This window comes from Lissotriton vulgaris, chromosome 8 (genome assembly GCF_964263255.1).
Source record: "Lissotriton vulgaris chromosome 8, aLisVul1.2, whole genome shotgun sequence".
Taxonomy (NCBI): domain Eukaryota; kingdom Metazoa; phylum Chordata; class Amphibia; order Caudata; family Salamandridae; genus Lissotriton; species Lissotriton vulgaris.
This window is the reverse complement of record NC_141696.1, coordinates 1141828308-1141853230: the sequence shown is the minus strand read 5'-3', so window position 1 is coordinate 1141853230 and position 24923 is coordinate 1141828308. Positions and strand designations below refer to the sequence as shown.

The following is a 24923-nucleotide window of genomic DNA, read 5'->3' as shown; positions in this document are numbered from 1 at the left end:
GAGTCTGCCCTCACCATAGTGCTGGACACTATCCGCACTAGAGTTGACGAGGGTCAGACCTCCCTCCTGATCCTTCTAGATCTCACAGCGGCCTTCGATACCCTATCTCCCGTGGTGTTAACATCTCGCCTGAGGGAGATTGGGGTCCGCGGGCCTGCTCTGGGACTCCTTTCCTCTTTTCTCGACCATAGAGAACAAAGGATAATGCTGGGATCGTTTCTATCTCCATCCCTGTCTGTGCAATGCGGGGTCCCTCAAGGGTCAGCGCTTAGTCCTACCCTTTTTAATATCTACGTGACCCCCCTTGCCAGACTCATTAGATCTTTTGGGATGGAGGTAGTTTCCTACGCGGACGACACTCAGATCCTAGTCTCTCTCTCCCAGCCAGCTACGTCAACTGCCGCCAATTTTAGATCTTGCATGGAGGCAGTTGGCCAGTGGATGATCCACAACTCACTAAAACTGAATGGGGAGAAGACGGAGGTGATGGTCTTTGGAGGAAAGGAAACGATCTGGTCGGCGGAGTGGTGGCCGAACTCGCTAGGCTTATGCCCCGAGCCCACCTCGTCAGCAAAAAACTTGGGAGTTATGATCGACCCCACCCTTAGTATGTGCCAACAGGTCAACAGGACTGTTTCGACCTGCTGGGGGATTATCCACATTCTAAGGAAAATCAGGCACTTTTTGTCACCCCAGGCAAGAAAGCAACTTGCTGTCGCTCTCTTGGGCTCGCGACTGGATTATTGCAACGCGCTGTATGCAGGACTGAACAGGAGTCATCTACAGCGCTTGCAGGTGGTCCAGAACGCGGCAGCGAGATTTGCTCTTGACCTACCGAAACGTGCCTCTGCCACCGAAGCTCGAAAACAACTTCACTGGCTCCCCGTTGAGTACCGGATCTTTTTCAAATCAATGTGCCTGGTGTATAAAGCCTTAGCTAAATCCAGCCCTACAGGCATGGGATCCATTCTTTCTCAGCATAACCCCAGTAGAAATCTTCGCTCCAGTCACAAACTTCTGTACCTCGTGTCAGAAAAGCAAGATGGGGAGGTAAGGCCTTTTCCTTCCTGGCACCTAAATGGTGGAATGCCCTCCCTTTGGAAGTAAGATCCCGCCCCTCTCTGCAAACCTTTAGATCCGCGCTAAAGACTCACCTTTTTACACGTGCATACCCGTAATGGTGCTCTGCAAATTTTGTTGATTGGTTTTGATAGGCGCCTTGATACCTTCGGGTTTAGTCTGCGCGTTATAAGTTGCATAATAAATAAATAAATAAATAAATATTAATGTATATGAAATGTATCAGCCTGTGCTTGTCATGCAGAGATATGTGCCTCATGTTGGTGCAGCAGTATGACCACATGTCGTCATCAATTGCTATGTCCAAGTGAGTGAGTGGAGTGGACTGGTGTGGCTCACTGGTTAGAGGCGGCAGACCCGGGAGCAGATGACGGCCCGGGACCAGGGTTCAATTCCCGACGCGGCAGGGTCGTGGACCAGGGTCAGCGGACTCGATAATTCTCACCTCGGTGCCTACTCTAACCAGGGATCACACTCGGCAACTCTGGGCATTAGCTTGCCTCATCTCCACATCGGCCCCCCACCCCCATACGCCAGGGATGCCTAGTTTCACCTTGGAGGTACCCAGTAGGGACCATCTCACAGGGAAAGCCGGGACGGGTTCCCCAGCGGTCTATTGCGCAGAGATACTCCTTCGGGGGTCGATTCTAGCACATTAGAAACCTTGAATCAATCAATCAATCAATCAATCAAGTCACGTTGCCAGGCCAGCCTGGCTTTGGTGTACTGATTGGCCCTCTGGGACATTGCCAATTTATATATATTGGAGACTAGTTTGCAGGGAGATTTAGTTTTAATGAGATACAATAGTTCTCGAACCTCAGGGGGCTCGCCCATGTCATTCCCAAGTTGTTGTCGCAGTGCTCTGTGCACTCTGTGGAACTGGAAACACTGCAGCAAGGTAGGTGCTTCTATAGCGGTCGTGACTTTGTTTAATGTTTTAGCAACGCCATCTGAAAACAGGTCTTCCACCTTGTGAATGCCCAGCGCTCGCAGAGCTCGTACTTCCCCCTGTATCGCTGCAGGGGATCAGCCAGACTGCCCAGTCTGTAGGTATTTCCGGTATTGCCGGTGTAATAAGCTGTGCCAGTCATGCCGCGTCGAGTTTAGGGAATCCAGAATCCCAGTTCTGTGATCCGCCGGCTCAAAAATAATGGCTGGGAGGGGGAGAGGGTCAGCGAACAGCCTCTAAAGTCTGAGATATGGTATGTATCTGTACCGTGAATCCAACTGTGTGCTTGTTCCCCCGTGCCGCCCTATAATACAGCTCTAGATCAGGAGCACCCAATCTCCCCAGGTGGTATGGCAATGTGAGAACCCGCTATTGAACACGAGCCTGCTTGCTCGCCCAAGCAAGCCTCACCAGTGATTTATTGAGTCTGGTGAAAAAGGAGCGTGGTAGGACTATCGGTATATTTGTAAACAAAAAGAGGAATCTAGGTAGCACTACCATCTTCACGATGGAGACCCTACCGATTAGCGACAGCAGCAGCCCAATCCAAGTTTCGACATCATCCTCTAGTTTTGCTATCGCTGTCCCATAATTTTCTCTGAAAACAATTTCCGAATCTGTGTGCAATCTGATGCCAAGGTACCTAACCGAATTGGCAGACCACAGTAGTGGGTACTCCATCTCAAATGGTGAAGTGGACTGAGTGAGCGGAAAGGCTATGGAATTAGACCAATTGACCTTTAACCCAGAGAGCGCCACAAAGTGTACCACCTCTCGCAGGACTGGGGAGAGATTTTTTCGAGGTCCCTCACGTAGAGCAGGGTGTCATCCTCGTACGTTGACACCACAATTTCGTAGGTGGGGAATCGGACGCCCCTGTGGCTGTGGTATTCCCTGAGTGCACACGCCAAGGGCTGAGCAATTAATGCATATAGCGTCGGTGACAAGGGACAGCCCTGGCGTGTTCTCATGGTGATGGGGATAGCGTCTGTGACCAGGTCTCCCAGCAGGATGTGTGCGGACGGGGTATTGTTTAACACCCTAATCATTTGCAAAAAGACAGGGTCAAGTCCCAATCTGGTCAGCACGTGCCGCATAAAGGGCCACCCTACCGAGTCTAAAGCCTACTCCATGTCCAAGAAGACAGCTTTTGTGTCCTGTCGAACATGTTGCATTGTGCCAAAGACCGTGCGCAGATTATAGGTAAGGTTTCTGTCGGGTAAAACCCTGCCTGTTCCGGGGTGACTAGATCCAGGGTCAAAAGGGCCAAACAGGTAGACAAGATTTTCGCGAACAGCTTAGAGTCCACATTTAGCAAGGATAGAGGCTGGCAAGATCCACATTCCTCCGGGGGTTTACCTGGTTTGGGAATGGCTACTAGAAAGGTTTCTCTCATGGATTGTGGCATCTGTCCCGTTACACACATATCATCAAACAACTCTGCTATGTGCGGGAGCAGAAGTTCTATGAAGGTCTTATAAAAGTTCACTGTGAGTCCATCCGTCCCTTGGGCGCTATTCGCCCTCATTCCCATCAAAGCATCAAGAATATTATCCTTTTCTATGGGAAGATATAGGAACTCTCTGTGCGTGTTGGATAGGAAGAGTAACTTAATGTGCTCCAAATAATCTAGTATTTCCCCATCCATATCCGACAGGCGTGAAGTGTACAGGCTAGAGTAGTATTGTTTAAATCTATTAGCAATATTCAATTCAATTCATTTTGCTTTATTCGATTTTGGTTTAAAAATCATAAAAGCGTACAGTTAAAAACAATCATAAAAACATACATACATTAGCACAATATCTGTAAGTAAAAAAAAAAACATACACCCAGCCTGTGTGGGTAATTTTCTTGTTAATTACACATATTTCAAAAGATAGCATTCCTAGTTCTATCGTTACAAAAAAAAGAAGAAATTGTCCCATAGTATAAGCAAATTAATAGCGCTTTCCACGCTTGTAACTATTGTACAGTGGTTCCGGCATGTTGAAAGCGGAAGGGCTACTACCATTCCATACACAGGCGCTTCTACCCATCAGATAGTTGTACCTTGCCTTTGGTCTTGAAGGGGAGATGTATTGCGCCCTAGGGTAAAAGTCATGTAAGTCCCAGGTGGATATAGGGCCGTCTCCTTCTTGAGGCTGCCAAGTTTGTAAATACGGGACAACGTGTCTGTTCCTAAATTTTACTAACACTAGATCACCGGGAATGTCCTTTGGGAAGGAGCCTAACCAGCCCACCCTTCTAACACTCAATATTCGTCCATCAAGGTCGGGTGGCAGGGGTCTATTATTTGCTAGCCAAAACGTAACCTTGTTGAGTAAGTCTTGCTGTCTTTCGGGTTTACCATATGGGAGTGCTGGTACTCCCGCCAGGACAGACACAAATGGGGCAGCCTCCGGGGGTAGGTGTATATGGGGTACCTTTGTAGTCTCTGTTCTAGCAAGGTTGTGCTGCGTTGATATGGGTTTGGAAGCGACCTTTGGAGCTTTTGTGACTATTGTATCAGAGGCTAGCAACTGAATTTGAGCACTTTTGCTTATTGTAGGTGACTTGGTCTCTTTAAAGGCAGCTGATGGCTGAGAGCGGTTAGATGTTTTGATAATTTTGGTGGGTGGGAAGCTATCCTTAATCATTTCTTCTATTCCCGTCAGCCTATCCCCTAGAGTGTTAATTTTTTCCAACAAGGGTGATAAGAGGGATTTGACCAGTAGTTCAATCTGGGACAGTAAAGCTAGCTGGGAAGGAGGCACTGTCTGGTCAAACTTTGCTGCTGTTTCTATGGTTAAGGGGGAATTATTAGGAGTCAATGAAGATGAAGAGGGGCTTAGGCACAGTTTTTGTAGCTTTGGGTGGTTCCCGTTTTGTTTAACCCCATCGCGCTTCCTTTTAACACAAGAGATCTGTGGGAGTACTGTGCTTTGAGTGTTAACTTTTTTAGGTGAGAGGGGAGATTCCCGCGGGCAGTCATTAATAGGTAATGTACAGCCACTAATTGTGGTACAGGATGGAACACTGTTTTGTTCGTTTAACAGTTCCAATGGGACGTACCTGGATTTACATAGATTATTTAATTCCTCCCACAGTGCGAGGCATTGCGCAGTGCCGGCTGTTTGTGAAGAAGATTGTATGCTGGGTGTGGTGGGTGTGCTGACTATGGACTGGCGAGAATCATTTTCTTCTGTTTCATCAGGAGTAAGGACTGTTGTCCTATTAAAGTGATAGTCTAGTGTCCCTTTGCAAGATCCCCTCTGTGAGGAAGCTTTTTTGGTGACCCCTTTCTGAGTCATATTGTAATTTAGTTATGAGTTAGCTGTATATAGGGAATACGGCGTAATAACACAGTCTGAGTATTTGTACAAGAAAGTTCAGGTCCATTGGTAAGGTCAATAGGTGGGTATAGAAAATATAAGAGTATAAATCTATCTACCTCCTCTTTAGTGCGAGCCAAGGGGGGTGGCCCGTCCCGGCCTCCTCAGGCCTCTGAGGGCCGTAGAGGGCCCGCCCTTTGCCCGGGCTTCGCCTGGCGCGGCCCGCGCGCTCCAGCGTTGCAGGGGGTAGTCCTTCATTATCAGCGCCTCCGGGCGCACACTGATTGGCTGTGGCGGCGTCCAGCCGCTAGGGATCTTGGGGTATGTGGTTCCCTCTCCCGGCGGCCGCGCTGCGATGTCCTGGCAGCGGCGGCAATGGCGGGGCTGGAGGATTGCTCGGACCCAGGAACACAGGGCAGAAGGTAATGGGCAACTCTGTCTGCAAAAAACGCCTCCCGCTTCTGTAAGGGTAGTCCGTCCTTATCAGCGCCTCCGGGCGCACACTGATTGGCTGTGGCGGCGTCCAGCCGCTAGGGATCTTGGAGGATGTAGTTCCCTCTCCCGGCGGCCGCGCTGCGATGTCCTGGCAGCAGCGGCAATGGCGGGAATGGCGGGGCTAGAGGATTGCTCGGACCCAGGAACACAGGGCAGAAGGTAATGGGCAACTCTGTCCACAAAAAACGCCTCCCTAGCAATATCCACTTTCTCAGGGAGTAGGTTGCCCTCCTCCGATTTAATTGCGGTAATGGCGGTCTTGCCTTGTCTGGCTTTCAACATATTAGCCAGGACAGATCCCGGCCTGTCTCCCTATCCATACGCGCGCGCCAAGGCATATTTACCCAAATGCTGCACTTCGCTGTCCACCGCCTTATGATACTCCTCTAGCAATGCCTTCATTACCTCTGTGGACTCCCCATCCATCCTGGACTGCTGACTGGCCTCCAACTCACCCAATTTGCGCTCCAGAGTCAACAGTCTCTGCCGAATGTCACAAAGCACCCCTGAGTGTTTAGACATGGCCACCCCCCTAATGTTCACTTTGAAAGCCTCCCATACCATCTGGAATCTGTCCACTGATCCAATATTAGTAGCAAAGAATGTTTCTACCACTTCTGCAATCGTTTCTTTAAGGAGGGGGTCTAACAGTGAATAAGGAGGGAAACGCCATGTGAATGAATGAATAGTCTTCTTAGGGGTGGACAAGACCATTAGGATAGGAGAATGATCCGACACAGTGCGAGGCAGGACCTGACAAGAACGGATCTGGTGACGATACAAGCCAATAATCAATACGTGTATGTAGGTTATAGTAAGCAGAGTAGTGTGTGAAACCACCCTCCAAAGGGTGGAGTTCTCTCCATACATCAATGAGATCCATGCTTATCATAGCCCTTTTTACAGCTCTGACTGCCGTCACCGGCCTCCTCAACGGGCCTTCTGATCTGTCTAAGATCAGGTTCCTGACCAGGTTGAAGTCACCACCCCAAAGTATTTGTGTCATCCCACATCCACGCACAGCGTTAGTCAATGTGGTGAAGAACTCCGGCCAGTCATAGTTGGGGCCGTAGACGTTAACCAGAAGCAGGTCAAGCCCCCTACCCTGACAGCTGGACATCACAAACCTGCCGCCCGTATCTGCCGTCAGCAGTCGCTGCTTGTATTCGGACCTGGGGTTGACCCATGTCATTACTCCCCTTGCGTGAGTTGTGAAGCCCGCAGCATTAACGTTTCCCACAAGGCCTCTGGAACGCATCTTCGGGCTCTGCAGTGGGAGGTGCTTCTCCTGCAGGAAGGCAATATCTTCATTATTTCTACTGAGACAGTTCAACACTTTGCACAATTTGCGATGGCCATTAACGCCCCTCGCATTCCATGAAAGTGCTCTGAGGGAATCTACAGGTCTCTGGTGAGTGGCCTCTCTAGTCGTTACCATCCTGTCTGTCGTGCGTAACGTGGCGCCCTAAGTCCTGTGACTGACATATGTACTGTGCAATTGACAACAATATGGCTGACCTCTCTAACCTCCCAACAATAAACAGTGTCCCCACTCTTCCTCCCCTCCCACGGCTGACCACCAACAACTCAGTCGCGCAGCATCCCTTATAGGGACCTCAAACACCACCCCCAATCAGAACTTCCTCCTGTTAATGACCATAACTGCATGGCACAGCCAGATTTACCCAGTATGTTTTGTCTAATGCCTCCTAGCTTAGGGCCTGTAGTACCTCTTAATACACAGTTGTATAAGGCTCGACAGAGCACATTTCCCCCTCTACCCCTACTTCCTAATCTCTCTGTTCTTGCCCCTGTACTTCATGATGTTGTACTTATATCTACCTTCACTGGCATTCCCCTCACAGCTTTTATCTCAATCAGTGCTCTCCATGGCTGCCTTTTTGGATGTTTATGCAGGGGTTTAGACTAGTCCTGTACATGTTGTTGCCTGCCACAGCCATTACGTTTCTCTCCATTAACTGTTAATCTTACAGACCAAATCATCTCCAGTTTTTCTTCTCTCCTACATGCTGTTTCTATCAGGTGGATTCACCATGAATGCTGACTTCATTTTTGCTCCTCCTGTTGTCCAGCTGGTGCCAGCACAGCTTCAACTGTTTTCCTTCTACAGGCCTGATCCACACCTTAGATGCCAGATCCACTAAGATTTTTACTTGTCGTAAACAGTGGCGGCTGCTATTATTGCTTAGTAGTGAGACGGGGAGGGAGGGAATAAAACCGAAAACTAAACGCACAACAAAAAATAATTAAAACCACACCTACTTGTCGCACCGACAGCCGCAACGCTCCTTCCCCTTCGATCCTGGACTCCGACTGCGCAGGCTCCTAGATGCAAAATCCTAGCGCTTCCCTCATGCTGGGAATGTTATTCCCAGCTTGAGAAAAGTGATGGGATTGGTCTGAGCAGCTTCGTTTGCCACTCAGACAGTGCATTGGAGCCTGGGGTGTAATTCCAACCTGGCTGTGCAACAGAACCGGGTTGGAGAAACATAAGTGTGCATGTTTGTTTGGCCGGCCTAGGACAGTCGGCCAAACACATATGCGCACTTAAGTGCTCACCACTCCTCGCCCTGCCATGCCTCTTCAACATGATTGCCTGGCCCCGCCACGCTGAAGCTTCGAGTCATCAGCTGCTAGGGAAAAATAAAATGTTAATAAAAAAGCTTTTATTATCTTTATTTTTCCTCTTTTAGCAGGGGGCGACGCTCCTCTGCCATTACTTTGGAGCTGCCTCTAGTCCTAAACCCTCCAAATCAGTCTATCAGAGGGTTTGAGTTGGATAAAAAGCGTTCTTAAATGAACAAACACATTTCACGATACGGAAAACGTGTTCCAAATCGTAAAATGTATTTAAAACTGCTTACCGTTTTTGGTCATTGGAAGGGGTGTGCTTTAGGCATCCCTTTCAAATACCGAATCAGTACCCTATGTATCAATAGTTTTCATCCATAATTCTGATAACTTACAGACTCCCAAGCTGGGGTGACAACTAATTTGTAAAGGGGTTAGGAGCCCTTCCCCTTTGCATAATGGAGTAGCAGTTTCAAGGAGAGTGGGCAGTGGTTTAGGGGCCACTCAGTCAACTCTCAATGACATTTTTCAAAACACGAAAAGTGTTTTGTTTAAAAAAGCAGCCCCATTTCCTTTAATGAAATCAGGCTGCTTTAAAAAAAAAAAAATTTTTTTAAAAAACTTTTCCGTTTTGAAATGCATCCACACAGACGTGGTGGTTTGCTGACCCTTGCCGGTCGCCGTTTTTGTTTTGGCTGCTATTAGGAGAGAGTTGCAATTTGTGATTTGACTAATGAATATTCATTAGGCAGGTCTTTATGCGACCCCCTCCAAATCACTATTTTATGAATTGACTTATTAGTACATAGGTCAGTACGCAAAATAATTTATTGGTTGCAAAAACTCGGTAAAAAAAGTGACTGCTTTTTGCAACCACATTTTTAGTTCATTTGCCTCCTGAAACATAAAATAAAATGAAAGCAATAGCATGGCTGCTTGTTGACCGTAGTAAAGGCCAATTGGAAACAGTAAGTTGGATATGGAGCAACGGCTTCTTGGTGGAAATAAGAATGACAGTTTGCTGCCAGTAGTAGAGAGTGTGTTGCCAGAATGGGACGTGTGCTAAACAATGCCACCGAGCATGAACCAGGTGTACTATCCCTTACTCTCAAAACTCAAGATTTCACTCACAATGCTGATACCATTGCCAGCCCGCAAGGTAGTCGCATGCAGCTCTTCCTTGGGCGACCCACAACAACATTGGTTGCCAGCATCAAAACAGAATGGGCCCTTAACTGAAAGTTTGAAAGAAAGGCCAGTCAATTTACTAAAAAGGGACGATGTATATAGTTTGCTTTTTCCATACGTTTTTCGGTCATCACTACTCACTGTAATGTATATCCTTCGTGCCAGCATCAGTTTTTAGGTCTCGCCTTTACCATTCCGCAGGAATGGGAAATGGGGAGAATTCAAGTCGGCTATTTTCTCTTCAAACCAAAGGGCTTTCAGCCCCGCGGTTTTCATGCTGTTCACGTGAACCACGTGATAACATGCACGCGCATTCAGGGCCAGCCAGCCCAGCACATCAAAGGGCTTCTCCTCCCCTAATTATTCATGGCCGGCCGCAGGCCGGCCGTACTTTCAGTTTCCCGGAACGCTTCTCCTCACCTAATTAGGGGAGAAGCCCTTTGATGTGCTTCACACCAATGCGCCTCAGTCATTCCTCTTGTTTGTATTTGCTTCCAGACTCCGATCTGCTCATATGCACAAGACGCTTTACACATTACACTCATCTGCCTGAAGTGGGAGTTTTAAACAAGCAAAGCTGGTCCTTCTGTACTTGCAGTTTCACTTCTAATGTGTGTTGTTATTTATCATGATTTTTAGCTGAGGTGTATCACGCTCGTTCATGAGTTTGATCTCTTCATACTGTGAAATGTTTTCTAAGTTGTTTTTGATTGTCTTACCGCTGGAGGTCTCCCTGTGCTACATTTAGCCTCTGACACATGCAACGCCACGCAACCACGCAACGCCACTCACACACACATGCAACGCCACTCAACATGCAACGCCACTCAACCACGCAACGCCACTCAACCACGCAACGCCACTCAACCACGCCACGCAACTACGCAACGCCACGCAACTACGCAACGCCACGGATGCAACGCCACTCACACATGCAACGCCACTCACACACACATGCAACGCCACTCACACACACATGCAACGCCACTCACACATGAAACGCCACTCAACCACGCAACGCCACTCAACCACGCAACGCCACTCAACCACGCAACGCCACTCAACTACGCAACGCAACTACGCAACGCCACGCAACTACGCAACGCCACGCAACTACGCAACGCCACGCAACTACGCAACGCCACTCAACTACGCAACGCCACTCACCTACGCAACGCCACTCACCTACGCAACGCCACTCACCTACGCAACGCCACTCACCTACGCAACGCCACTCACCTACGCAACGCCACTCACCTACGCAACGCCACTCAACTACGCAACGCCACTCAACTACGCAATGCCACTCAACTACGCAACACCACTCAACTACGCAACGCCACTCAACTACGCAGCGCTCACACATGCAACGCCACTCACACATGCAACGCCACTCACACATGCAACGCCACGCAACGCCACTCAACTACGCACACATGCAACGCCACTCACACATGCAACGCCATGCAACTACGCAACGGCACTCAACTACGCAACGCCACTCAACTATGCAACGCCACTCAACTATGCAACGCCACTCAACTACGCAACGCCACTCAACTATGCAACGCCACTCAACTACGCAATGCCACTCAACTACGCAATGCCACTCAACTACGCAACGCCACTCACCTACGCAACGCCACTCAACTACGCAACGCCACTCATCTACGCAACGCCACTCATCTACGCAATGCCACTCAACTACGCAATGCCACTCAACTACGCAATGCCACTCAACTACGCAATGCCACTCAACTACGCAACGCCACTCAACTACGCAACGCCACTCAACTACGCAACGCCACTCAATTACGCAACGCCACGCAACTACACGCAACTACGCAACACCACTCAACTACGCAACGCCACTCAACTACGCAACGCCACTCAACTACGCAACGCCACTCACCTACGCAACGCCACTCACCTACGCAACGCCACTCACCTACGCAACGCAACGCAACGCCACTCACCTACGCAACACCACTCAACTACGCAACGCCACTCACCTACGCAACGCCACTCACCTACGCAACGCCACTCACCTACGCAACGCCACTCACCTACGCAACGCCACTCACCTACGCAACGCCACTCACCTACGCAACGCCACTCACCTACGCAACGCCACTCATCTATGCAACGCCACTCAACTACGCAACGCCACTCAACAACGCAACGCCACTCAACTACGCAACGCCACTCAACTACGCAACGCCACTCACCTACGCAACGCCACTCACCTACGCAACGCCACTCACCTACGCAACGCCACTCACCTACGCAACGCCACTCACCTACGCAACGCCACTCACCTACGCAACGCCACTCACCTACGCAACGCCACTCACCTACGCAACGCCACTCACCTACGCAACGCCACTCAACTATGCAACGCCACTCAACTACGCAACGCCACTCAACTACGCAACGCCACTCAACTACGCAACGCCACTCAACTACGCAACGCCACTCACACAGGCAACGCCACTCACACAGGCAACGCCACTCAACTACGCAACGCCACTCAACTACGCAACGCCACTCAACTACGCAACGCCACTCAACTACGCAACGCCACTCAACTACGCAACGCCACTCACACAGGCAACGCCACTCAACTAGGCAACGCCACTCAACTAGGCAACGCCACTCAACTAGGCAACGCCACTCAACTAGGCAACGCCACTCAACTACGCAACGCCACTCAACTACGCAACGCCACTCAACTACGCAACGCCACTCAACTAGGCAACGCCACTCAACTAGGCAACGCCACTCAACTACGCAACGCCACTCAACTACGCAACGCCACTCAACTACGCAACGCCACTCACACATGCAACGCAACTCACACATGCAACGCCACTCACACAGGCAATGCCACTCACACAGGCAACGCCACTCACACAGGCAACGCCACTCACACAGGCAACGCCACTCACACAGGCAACGCCACTCACACAGGCACGCAACGCCACTCACACACACAACGCCACTCACACACACAACGCCACTCACACACGCAACGCCACTCAACTACGCAACGCCACTCAACTACGCAACGCCACTCAACTACGCAACGCCACTCAACTACGCAACGCCACTCACCTACGCAACGCCACTCACCTACGCAACGCCCCTCACCTACGCAACGCCACTCACCTACGCAACGCCCCTCACCTACGCAACGCCACTCACCTACGCAACGCCACTCACCTACGCAACGCCACTCACCTACGCAACGCCACTCAACTACGCAACGCCACTCAACTACGCAACGCCACTCAACTACGCAACGCCACTCAACTACGCAACGCCACTCAACTACGCAACGCCACTCAACTACGCAACGCCACTCAACTACGCAACGCCACTCAACTACGCAACGCCACTCAACTACGCAACGCCACTCAACTACGCAACTCACACAGGCAACGCCACTCACACAGGCAACGCCACTCACACAGGCAACGCCACTCACACAGGCAACGCCACTCACATAGGCAACGCCACTCAACTACGCAACGCCACTCAACTACGCAACGCCACTCAACTACGCAACGCCACTCAACTACGCAACGCCACTCACCTACGCAACGCCCCTCACCTACGCAACGCCCCTCACCTACGCAACGCCCCTCACCTACGCAACGCCACTCACCTACGCAACGCCACTCAACTACGCAACGCCACTCAACTACGCAACGCCACTCAACTACGCAACGCCACTCAACTACGCAACGCCACTCACACATGCAACGCCACTCACACAGGCAACGCCACTCACACAGGCAACGCCACTCACACAGGCAACGCCACTCACACAGGCAACGCCACTCACACAGGCAACGCCACTCACTCACACACACAACGCCACTCACTCACACACACAACGCCACTCACACACACAACGCCACTCACACACACAACGCCACTCACTCACACACACAACGCCACTCACTCACACACACAACGCCACTCACACACACAACGCCACTCACACACACAACGCCACTCACACACAAAAAACCACTCACGTTGCCAATAGGTCTCGCAGTACGACAGTTGGAGCCATTACAATTGCAAATAACAATGCCTTTCACTTTGGTTATCATTTTAAATACATAAAGGGCTTTGTCATTTACAAAACCAATAGCTCCAACTTTCCTACTGCGAGACCTATTGGCAACGCCAGTGCTTGATCATTGAATGGACTCCTTTGAAATAGTTTCTGATAAGTTCATCTCGAGTATTTTTATTTATAAGACCAATTATATGCAGCTGTGCATTACACTCATTAATCGTTGTTCTTTTTTCTTTTTTAGAATTGGTAGAGCTTCCTTTAGTTAAATTCGACTTTTCCTGCAATAAGGTTCTGGCCATCCCCATGTGTTTCCTAAGGCTGACACAGTTACAGGTTTTGGTGCTAGAGAACAACCCCCTGCGGTCCCCGCCAGCACAGGTAAGCACTTTGTAACTTTGCATACTCATTATGAATGGGGTGAGGTTAGGGGAAGAAAGCTGTGTTTGTTTTTCCTCTGTAAGAAAATGATGACTGTATGTAGGTTGTCCGAGACTAATTAACTAAACTTCTAAAGCAGTCTCGAAAGACTGACTCCTCAAAGCTCGGCGAGCTAATTAGCTGTCTTATTTCAGCACGCGTGTGTCTGTTATTGTAGGGCAGCCCGTATGCATACCTTAGCTCTCACTTTCAATCCAATCCTCCCGGTTCTGACCTCTTATTAAGAAACTAAATTTAGCCCCATGATATTTCTGTATTTAGTGTCTATTCCTTGCAGATCCTGTTTTCTGCTGACTGCATTCTCCTCCCAGTCCTGTCTCTGGCATGAGGTCAGAGGCCTGGCGGCTGCAGTTGCCTCCTCCTGCTTTCTAATGGCTCGTTTGCCTCCTGTGTATCCCCCCCTCCATCATTATCATTCACCTCCAAATTAACCTTTCATTGTCCCACCTCTCCCTACCTTGCTCCCTCTGAATGTATATATCTATTGGCTTATAGACAATGCTTCTGTTTATATATATGCATGCGTGCCTTCATACAAAAAAACAAAATAAGCATTGGCAAAGCCAAACAAGTCAGCCCCCCCAACGCTGGACCACTTGGCGTTGCCAGTGCTTGTTTAATTTCCCAATGGCACTACCGTTCAGAAGACAGTTCAGTCCAATGCCTGACAAGCGTAGGATAGCAAGAACACTCCCTCCCCATTTTTACTCCCAGTGTATCCCAGGTGTGCTGTTACTCTGCCCTTTCTTGGCGCCAGGTTAGCTTGCTCCTGTACTCGTTTCATTTGCTGTAAGTACCTTGGCTGTACTATATAAAGCCATTACAATACCACAAACAATATAAGACTCCAAACTGTTTCTTCTGCCATCAACGCCGCCGGAGTAAATGACAGTCGGGGTACTTCTGTGCCATCAACGATTATCAAAATGTCATTAACCTCTTACCAGCAAGGATCATCTCATTCAATGCTTTGTTTCTGTATTTTGTGTCTTCAGAACTCGAGGCCGCACCATCCCATTGCTGTAATGCATGCCATCAGGAAAGTGGGCGTGATCAGGCTAGCGCTCCTGTGCTTTTCCATCAGATATGGAAATTGGATCACGCTGATGTCGCCATACTGTGCATCATCAGCCTGTCCACTGTCTTTCCTGAGCTCTGTCAGGTCTTTAGGCGGTGGCCTCTGAAATATGGTTCCTGCCTGGGTCAGGTACAATGTCTGCAGAAGGTACAACATAATACAACTATCTATGAAAAAAACAAAGAGTAACACACGGTATTAAAAGTACTCAACAGGAGTAAAGCCGGATTTCATGTTGGGGCTGTGTATATAGAGTAGGCATTTTAATAGGGGTCTGGATGTCACTGGTATTCCCGACTGCCATGACAACTTGGCTTCAGCTCTTTCCAAGATGACCACTCACTTTTTTGAGGTGAAGCATGGAGTAACATTGAAGAATAATTCTGCCCTGTTTACTGGAGCTGGCAGTGAAGAGCATACGGTGAAATGTGATGGCTCTGGCGGCTTCCTGCCGAGGGTCCATTTCTTGAATGTACTATGCACCTGACCAGTAGTTTCCATCTCCACTACTTCCATCAGTAGTTTCCACTCGATAGCACTATGACAAAATGTAAACACTAATAATCGAGAAGATTTGGAATTCTAGAGCATATTTCATTATCCGTTTGAAAGATTGAGGTTTGTTTTGATAATTGTTTCTGTCGTGATTAAACCACACACACACACACTCTCTCTGGTCACAGCACAGAAACTGCACTTATCAAGGCCACTGAGGAGATCAGACAGTCCTTGAACACGGATGGCTAGGCCGCTCTGATCCTACTCGACCCATCAGCAGCTTTCAATACGGTCAACCAAGGGCTGCTGATTAAAGGTAGATTGGTGTGTCCTGCTCTGCCTGGAAGTTATTGAATTCCTTCCTATCTGGACGAGTTCAATCAGTTAGACTGGAGGGATTCATCTCCACAGGATTCTCTATACTTTGCGGGATTCCCCAAGGATCATCGATCAATCCTCTCTTGTTTAAAATATACATAATCCCGCTAGCTGAATTTATCAGATCATTTGGCTTCGATATTACGTCTTTTGCAGACAATACTCAAATTGTCGTCTTACATGCTTCTGATAGGGCAGTGGCTGAAAAAGTACTGTAGTTGCATGAGAGTAGTAGGCAACTTGATGGCTTAAAACTGCCTTAAACTGAACGCCTCCAAAACTGAGGTTTAGGTATTTGGAGCCTAGCCATCATTCTGGTCGTCCGACTGGTGGCCTGATGAGCTTGGACCTGACTTCTGCTAGGTGCGTCAGGAACTTAACAGTTTTTTTAATAACAAGCTCTCCTATGTTGATCAAGTAAACGCCGTCACCTCCATAGCATTCTTCACTTTAAAAATGTTTTTTATAAATTCTCAACTTCTTACCTGTTGACCTCCAAAAAACAATGGTCACTTCTCCAGTCATTTCTGAAACAGACTACTGCGATGTGCTCTATCTCAATGCTCACACACGTGTTGAACAAATTTCAAATGTTACAAAATATGGCAGCGCTGCTTCTAGCCAAGATCCCCAAATGTCAATCGGTGTCCCATTTCTTCGCTAAGATACATTGTTTTCAGGTAAAACAGAGGATACTATTTAAAGCCTTATGCATGGTATAGAAGGCCCTGCAGGGCACTGGTCCTGTTTTCCTGCAAAAATGCTTTTCGTGGTATTCCCCTTCTCGCACCCTTCGATCCGCATTGGCCAGACTGGTCGCAGGGATGTAGAAGTTTCATGCTAGGAGCCGCTAAAGCCTGGAAGGATCTTCCTAGCTCAACCCAGTCTCCTGGCCTCTAGGAAAGCTCCTAAGACTTAGTTTTTCATCTCCCAGTAACTCTGCTGTTTTATTCTTTCTCCTCTCAGCTGGTGTCAAGATGCCCCTATGGGCGCATATGAGTGCTTTATAAAAATTCATACCATAACTAACACATATATTATAACTCGGATGATGCTCACCAGCATTGAGCTGGTATTCAATGTGACCTACCCTGAAGGAAGCTATTATCAATCTCTTATGAAGATCTAATTATCAGTGAAACTAGAAAACAGTGTGATTGTACTATACAGAATATTAAACAATTTAATATTGCAGTAAAAGTACACTCAGAAGTAACCTTGGAAATAAATTGAAAAAAGCTCTGAGAGAGCAATTATAAAAAGGGCCAAGACTACCTAAAATGAGTAGAAGTATTGTGAGCTATTCTATTGATCTGCTTGTACTAGTGATGTGTTGCTTGTGTACAAACGTTTGTTTGCTTGCATTTCTGTTTTCAGTGTAAAGGGACAGTGGCTAAAAGTATATGCCAAAGAGGGACTGTGCAAGTTTGTTAAGAAGAAATTCAATTCCTCAATGCCTGTGTGTTTGACCTGGCATCTTTTGGCATGGTTTCCCCTGAATCTTTGCTTTCCGACCACCTGTTTTTGACTTTGTTTTTGCTAGCTTTAGGAGTCTATCTCTGATCAGCAGTGCTAAAGTGCTCAAAGTGCATGTGCTCTTATCTAAAATGTGATGACAATTGGTGTATCCATGTTGGGTATATTTTGTCCACTTATATGTCCCTAGTAAAGTGGTATACCATATACCCAGGGCCTGTAAACCAAATGCTACTAGTGGCCCTGCAGCACTGATTGTACCGCCCACAGAAGTAGTCTTTCAAACCTGACTCGGGCTTGCCACTGCAGTGCTTGTGGGCTCAGTTTACTGCCACCTCGACTTGGTATTTCCAGCTACTTGCCAAGCCTTAAAATCCCCTTTCAGTACATATCAGTCACCCCTATGAGAAGCCCTAGGTAGCCTTAAGGACAGGATGCTGCTTAAGTAAAAGGTAGGACATGTACCTTTTTGTTTTACATGCCCTGGTAGTGACGACCACCCAAGTTCGTTTTCACTACTGGGAGGCCTGCTCCTCTCATTGATTAACATTGGGAATTTTCAGCAAGTGCAGACAACCTGCTTCACCTAAACATGGGCTTCCTCAGGGCAAAATCATACAAATTATGATTTATTCTCTTTGTCTGTTCCACAATGTCGCAATCTAACACAGCGTTCTCATCAGTCTAACCAGCGTTTGCTGTTTCACTAAAGTCGATCTCAGTGGCGCTTCTATCCTTATGTAGAGTAAGCAGGTTTACAGGTTATCATAGGCAGAGAGTATACATGTAATGCAATGTTCAGCACTCAACACGCATCAAGGAAAGACGGGTGTCTGCCCTCCATGACTCCAATCACTGCATAATATCCAGCAAGGGGAGACTCCAGCAACGCTAGTCCCGAGACCGACTGCACCACTCTAATCCCCTGAAAAAGGCTCTGTGCCCTCTGGGACTTAAGAGGTCCCTGCTGCCCACCAGCGCTCTTGCGATTGGTCCTGAGCGGAGTGAATGGATCAGTCTCCCACAAATTTCATATGGTATTTTAACAGTAATAACTTTAGAAGCATTGTTTTGCACTGATCCGGGAAGAAAGTCTGTCCCGATCCAAAGCGTGGATCACTGGCATTTCCCCAGGGTAACCGTAAAGAGCCTACTGAAAGTGCAAGGGATACTATTTTCATACCTCATTGTGAAGTCTTTTTTTTGTGGCGTTTTCACTGTTTTTCTCTATCCACAACTGTTTTACACATTGCAGAAGAACGGGGCCTTTGGGCCTGGCGGCGCAGGGCACTCCTGAAATCCTCGAGTTCACCTGTCTTGTTGCACAGAGACACGGAATACTCTGTTGGCGTAGAAAACCAAGTTTATTAGCTGCAGCTAAGCTCAGTTGTCCAAGAGGTACACCAAGTAGGTTCTCAGGAGACTGCCACTTTACTCCGTGGCTCACAGTCTTTTATAGCAAACATACACCTGTACAAACATACACCCAATGCACAAAGTTTTAGCCAATCAGAAGAGTTTGAAAACAAGGTGTTGTGCAATCAGAATGCTCTATGCTTGCTTGTTTGTCTGTTATCCAGCCCCCAGAGTTAATCAATACTAGTACCCATGGTTCAGTGTTGCAATGGCAGGACATGTCTGTATGCTTCAAAAGAAAGGTTGTAAAATAGGAAAACACAAGCAGAGAATGGGGAAGGCCAAAAGATAAGATACGGCAAGAGAAGAATACTAAAGGCTATCAGATAGTTGATATAGAGATTAGACAGTCCAGACAATGATTAGTTAGGCCGGCTGGTGTCTGAGATGGGTTTCAAAACAAGGACGGAGGGGTTTTTTGACACGTTGCAATCCAAGGGGCAGAGACACTTCGTGAATCAAGCAGCCTGTGTAAAGGCAACACACAATGGCGGTAAATGTAAAATGGAGTCGAAATTAAAGAACCTCAGACCCTCCTTTTGCTATTATGCAGGCAATACACAAAGACTCACGCTAATCTGAATCAATGTCAATGGTCATGAGGTCGTCAAGCTGTTGCTGCAACATCATCTTCATAGCCTCTGTTTTCTGTGACATGGGTCTTGGGACACGCATAGTAGCACAAAGACCACAAATTTGCGGGACCACATTGCAAACAAAGACAACACGAAAAGATGATGGCCAAGACTACTCCAATGAAAGTCAATACCTTCCATTCCCATGTGGACAGTAGTCCCCAAAACCATCCCATCAGAGACCAATTTCCTTCGTCTTGGTGGATGGACTCAGCAATGTGGTGTAATTTAGAGATGGCCTGGTATACTGTAGGGGCGTTGTCAGGCATGTAAATTCAACAACTGGATCCGATCAATTTACAGACTCCACCACGATCTGCAAGAATGATGTCTAACACGATTCTGTTTGTAATGTCATAAGGCTGTCCGCCTGAAGCTCAGCAGTGATATTACCCAGTGCTCCGACAGTTTCATTTATTGTTGCTTCAACAACACGAATGAGATGCCTGATATTTCTACTATTGGCCATAGGGCCCCAAAATGGGAGGAATCCTTTAAGGAAGTTGCCTCCTTCTTGTCCTACTGTGTCTTCCAAAGTAATAACCCCTCTACCGTACCTTGTCTTGTGATGTCCCGAAGGAGCTGTATATGTCGGAGGGAGGAGAAAAGCCATATATCCTGAGAAATCGGCTGGTAGCCATGTATAGGCTCTGTCATGGCAAACAAAATATATTCCTTGGGACGCTACCAGTGGTGGAGACGTTCGGGATGTATAGATATATGTGATGTTACAAGTGCTCTTTCCCAATTGAGCCTTAGAACTTTGACCATTTCCTTGAAGACATACGTGACCTTGGTGGGGTACAGTATATATAGGTGGGGATCTTTTCCTTTTGGCTCTGTCTGTAAGACTAGTGACATAATGTGTCCCATTCCAATCAATGTATGCTTGTCGTTCGTCAGTGGGGAATTCATTAAATTTCTTATAATGTTTTGACATAACCACTATTCCTTTTATTAGTGCATCATGACTAACGTCAATTCCATCCCTATTTGGACCAACAGGATGTCGATGTTGGTTCTCATAGGCATTTGCAAACATAGAGGTGTAAGCCCCAGCAGATTCTTTTAGGGAGAAGGGTAGAACTAAATATGGCATTCCTCTATCTGTCTTATGGGGTAAAAGTCCACAAACCCAGCAATCGGTGGTATTGATCACCAATTGATGCTGGTGTAACAAATGAATAAAGGAATTGTTGAAATACTCCATTCTCCTAATTTGCTCATGGTCTGGTAGCGTATGAAATTGGTGTGGGGAAGCAGAAGTGCGAAAAGGTATGGGCTGAGAGGTAGATATAGGCACAGATGTTGGCTGCAAAGTGTGAGTAACCCAACCCACACAAGCTAATAAAACACATAGAAAATTAAAAACACATAATACTACGCCACATCTACTAAATAATAATTTGCAGTATTTCTTCCTCATTTTCATTCTTTTATCATTTTCTAATTCACCAGAATTCATCTTCTAAACTGTTGCTCGTGGCAATCTTCCTATCTCACTTAGCTGTGGTTATTAGCCGTCCTATGACACTGCAAGTCCTGCAGACCTATTGCCACTACTCAGGTCACAAACCAAGTCTCCTACCACGACCCTGCAACTTAAAATAAGATGAATCCAGTATCACATAGGGAAGAAAATATATACAATTCAAAATTCAAAAATACAATTTAAGAATGAAAATGTAATTCAGGAACAAAAGAAAAAGTTTCAAATGTCTTTGGCCACTCTAGGCCTCAAATTGTATCTGTCCTTGTTTGGCACAGTCTGGTTTTGGAAAAGTATCTCTGGATCAGTTGTATCTATTCTAAGACTCGATGGTACAGCTTCTTGCAAAACATCATCTTCTTTCTCAGTCTGAGTCCATTCTAGGTGTGCAAAGTACAAACCGAGGGACTCCCTCTCCTTCACAATCACCTACACCTTCGCGGACCCACTGATCATAAGGTAAAGGCAAGGTGCAATGCACACCATGGACCCAATTCTTTTTCCCAACAACTTTCACGGCTGTATGTGTGGTCAATAGCACTTGTCTCGGCTCTCGCCAGCGGGGTTCCAAATTCGTCTTCCTTTGAAACTTTTTAAGGCACACCCAGTCCCCAGGTTTGAGGGTGTGCCCAGGATCTGAGGAAGCGTGCGGCAAGGTGTCTTGTACCTGCTGATGAAAAACACGCAATTTAGTGGTGAGGTCATGCAAATAGTCAATCAACATTTGGGTATTCTATGTCAGAGTACTTCTTTGGTCTATGAACACCCCAGACATTAGCCGGGCGCCCAAACACAATCTCATATGGGCTAAGTCCCACACGAGAATGAACAGCTGTTCGAGTTGACAAGAGGGCCAAAGGTTAAGCATCGGGCCAAGCAATACCCGTGCTGGCCTGTATCTTCGCAGGTTTAAGCTTGAGAGTGCCATTATAGCACTCTACCAAATCTGCTGACTGAAGGTGGTTTGCCGCATGGAATTTCTGCTTAATACCAAGACCTGCACATACTTTCTACATGATTTGACCCACGAATTCACTTCCGTCGTCACTTTAGACAATTCGAGGTAAACCAAACCTCGGGAAGTATTTTAGAAGGACCTTGGCTGCAGACAAAACAGTATTATCCTTCGGGGGGTAGGCCTCTATCCATCTAGAAAAGGCACACACCACCACAAGGACATACTTTAGGTTGTTGCATCTCTCCATGTGAATGTTGTCTATCTGGAATACCTCAAAAGGATACGTTGGAGGAGCAAAATGGCCTGCTGGGGTTGGTGTCCCTCTTCCTGGGTTGTGCATCAAACAAACAATGCAATGTTTAACAAGATTGTCTGCACATTTAGGAATCCCTGCATTCCGCCATACCGGAGCCAAAAGCTTGCATATTCCTTTTGCACTGATGTGGGCTGGACCATGCGCTATAGTCACTACTGGAAGTACATAGGCGTCTGGTAACAGCCAACGTTGGTGTTCCGACAATTCTATCCAACACCCAGTCGCATCCAACATTCCCGTACCATCTCTCCACTTACTCAATTCTTTCTCTGTAGCCTCTTCCTGAATCATTTTCACACTTTCTATTGTGTCCTCACACATTCCTCCTTGACTGACCCATCTAGCAGGTCCAGCAGCATACATATGACTCGTCACATCTCTCGCTGTCTCTTTCGCTATCTGATCCGCAAAAGCGTTTCCTTCACCCACGTCATCAGTGATCCTCTTATGCGCACTACACTTTACAATTGCTATCCGAGTGGGCAAAGCAAGTGATTCTAGAAGGTCATTCACTAACTGACCATGCTGTATTTTAGTACCATTTGAGGTAAAGAATCCTCTTTCCCTCCAAAGGCGGGCAAAACTGTGGGCCACCCCAAATGCATATTGGCTATCGGTAAACACATTCACTCTCTTTCCTTTAGCCAATACACAAGCTCTAGTCAGAGCTATCAATTCAGCTGCTTGGGCTGAATTCTGCCTAATGCGTGCTGTCTCTACAACTGTATGCAAAGTGGTAACCACAAAGGCCGCAGTCATTTCACCACTGGGAAGCTTGAAACAAGAACCATCCAACCATAGGATCCCATCCGGGTCGAGGAGCGGCGTATCCTTCAAATCAATCCTACCTTTTGTCTCCTTCTCTGTACGGAGAAAATAATCATGTTGCTCTTGAATGTCTTTCTCTACTGGGATCGGTAACAGTGTAGCTGGATTTAGGGTATTGCATCGCTTGATGTGTATGTGGCTAGCCAAGAGCGTCAGCTCGTACCCAGATAAGCGGGCGCTCGTAAGGTGCTGAGTTTTTGTCCTATTTAGAAGAGTATCTACTGCATGTGGCACCATGACAATAATAGTATTGTCTAGTCCCAATCCAGCAGACTGGCGAATGGAAACTGCTGCTGCTGCTGCTGTAGCTTTCAGACAACTGGGTAATGCTTTAGCTACAGGTTCTAATGTAGCCAAACAATAAGCACATGGACATTGCTTGTCCTCAAATTGCTGTGTCAAGACTGACAACGCGCAACCTTCTCTCTCGTGCACAGAAAGTGTGAAAGGTTTACTGTAATCCAGAGTACCCAACACAGGAGCAGAACACAAGGAAGTATGCAAATCAGTAAAACTTTTCTGGCATTCCTCTGTCCAAGGGAGAGGTTGTGGTGTATCTTTAAGGCGAAATGCTAACAAAGGTTTTGCTAACAAAGAAAAATTCGGAATCCATTGTCTACAGTAAGAGGTAATGCCCAAAAAGGCACGCACCTCTCTCTGTGTGCATGGTACAGACATTTGTGCAATTGCTTGGATTCTTTCTGGGGTCAATCGCCGTCCCTCCTTCGACAAGAGATGACCTAAGTAGGTAACCTCTTGGCCGCAATATTGTAATTTAGAGGGCGAAACCTTATGATGAAGGTCAGACAAGTGATGCAACTGTGAAACAGTAACTTGTTTACAAACATCCTCAGAATCAGCAGCAACCAACAGATCATCCACTTACTAAATAATCAACCACACCTTTCTCAACCAGATCATAAATGATAGCCATCAGTGCTCTCTCACCATCACTCGAAAATCTGTACTGAGGAAATCGAGGTAGCCTAACATTGGACTTGAGCGTGACAACATAGGGTGGAATCTGCAAGAGACCAACATCATTGGGGCCTGTAGCCCAAAGAGTAGCAGGCAGGGAGCATAATTCAAGAGGGAGTTGGTCTCTAGACAAATATGTCGGGAAATCAGACTTTTACCTAAAGTAAGGTGTACACCAGAAGGAGAACAATGCAGTGCCTCATATAGTCTTTTCAACAAATCCAAACTCAACAAATTCAAACCACAACCAGTCGTTAAAATAAGCGGAGCCTCCAAATCATAAGGACCTATCGAAATGGGCAGAGGACAAGAAACTGGGTTACGAACTGGGGCGCCAGAAAATCCTACAGAAGCATTTGTTAAGGCAGACAAAGGTGCCCCCCAGGGAGTTTAGAGTGGATGATAGAACTCTTCGTTGCACCAGTATCAAAGAGAAATGGCTCGGACACACCTAGCGCAACAACTTCAACATATGGCCCATTTTGGTCCACTGGAACTGATAAGACTCCCTCACTTTGTATATGGCTGTCCTAGCTAGAGAAACCCTGATTCTCATCTTCCATGTAATAATCGTCATTATAATAATGGGCAGACTGAGTATTTCGCTGATCAAAATAATTCATGGAATGTTTAGGCAGAAAGGACGTTGGTCCTGGGACATTGTACCTCGCCCCCTCCCCCTAGGTGTAGACTGGAAGCCACCTCGGCCTTGCGGCCCAGGCAC

At 47.4% G+C, this 24923-nt stretch overlaps 1 protein-coding gene across 3 annotated transcripts in view; it reads left to right on the top strand.

The window, feature by feature from the left end:
• LRCH1 (leucine rich repeats and calponin homology domain containing 1) overlaps positions 1-24923 on the top strand; it is a 798407-nt gene that overhangs the window by 381805 nt on the left and 391679 nt on the right. For all 3 annotated transcript variants that reach the window (XM_086934995.1, XM_086934996.1, XM_086934994.1), the window contains exon 5: positions 13953-14089. In XM_086934995.1, the coding sequence (XP_086791121.1) occupies positions 13953-14089 (137 nt within the window). The remainder of the gene's footprint in view (positions 1-13952; positions 14090-24923) is intronic.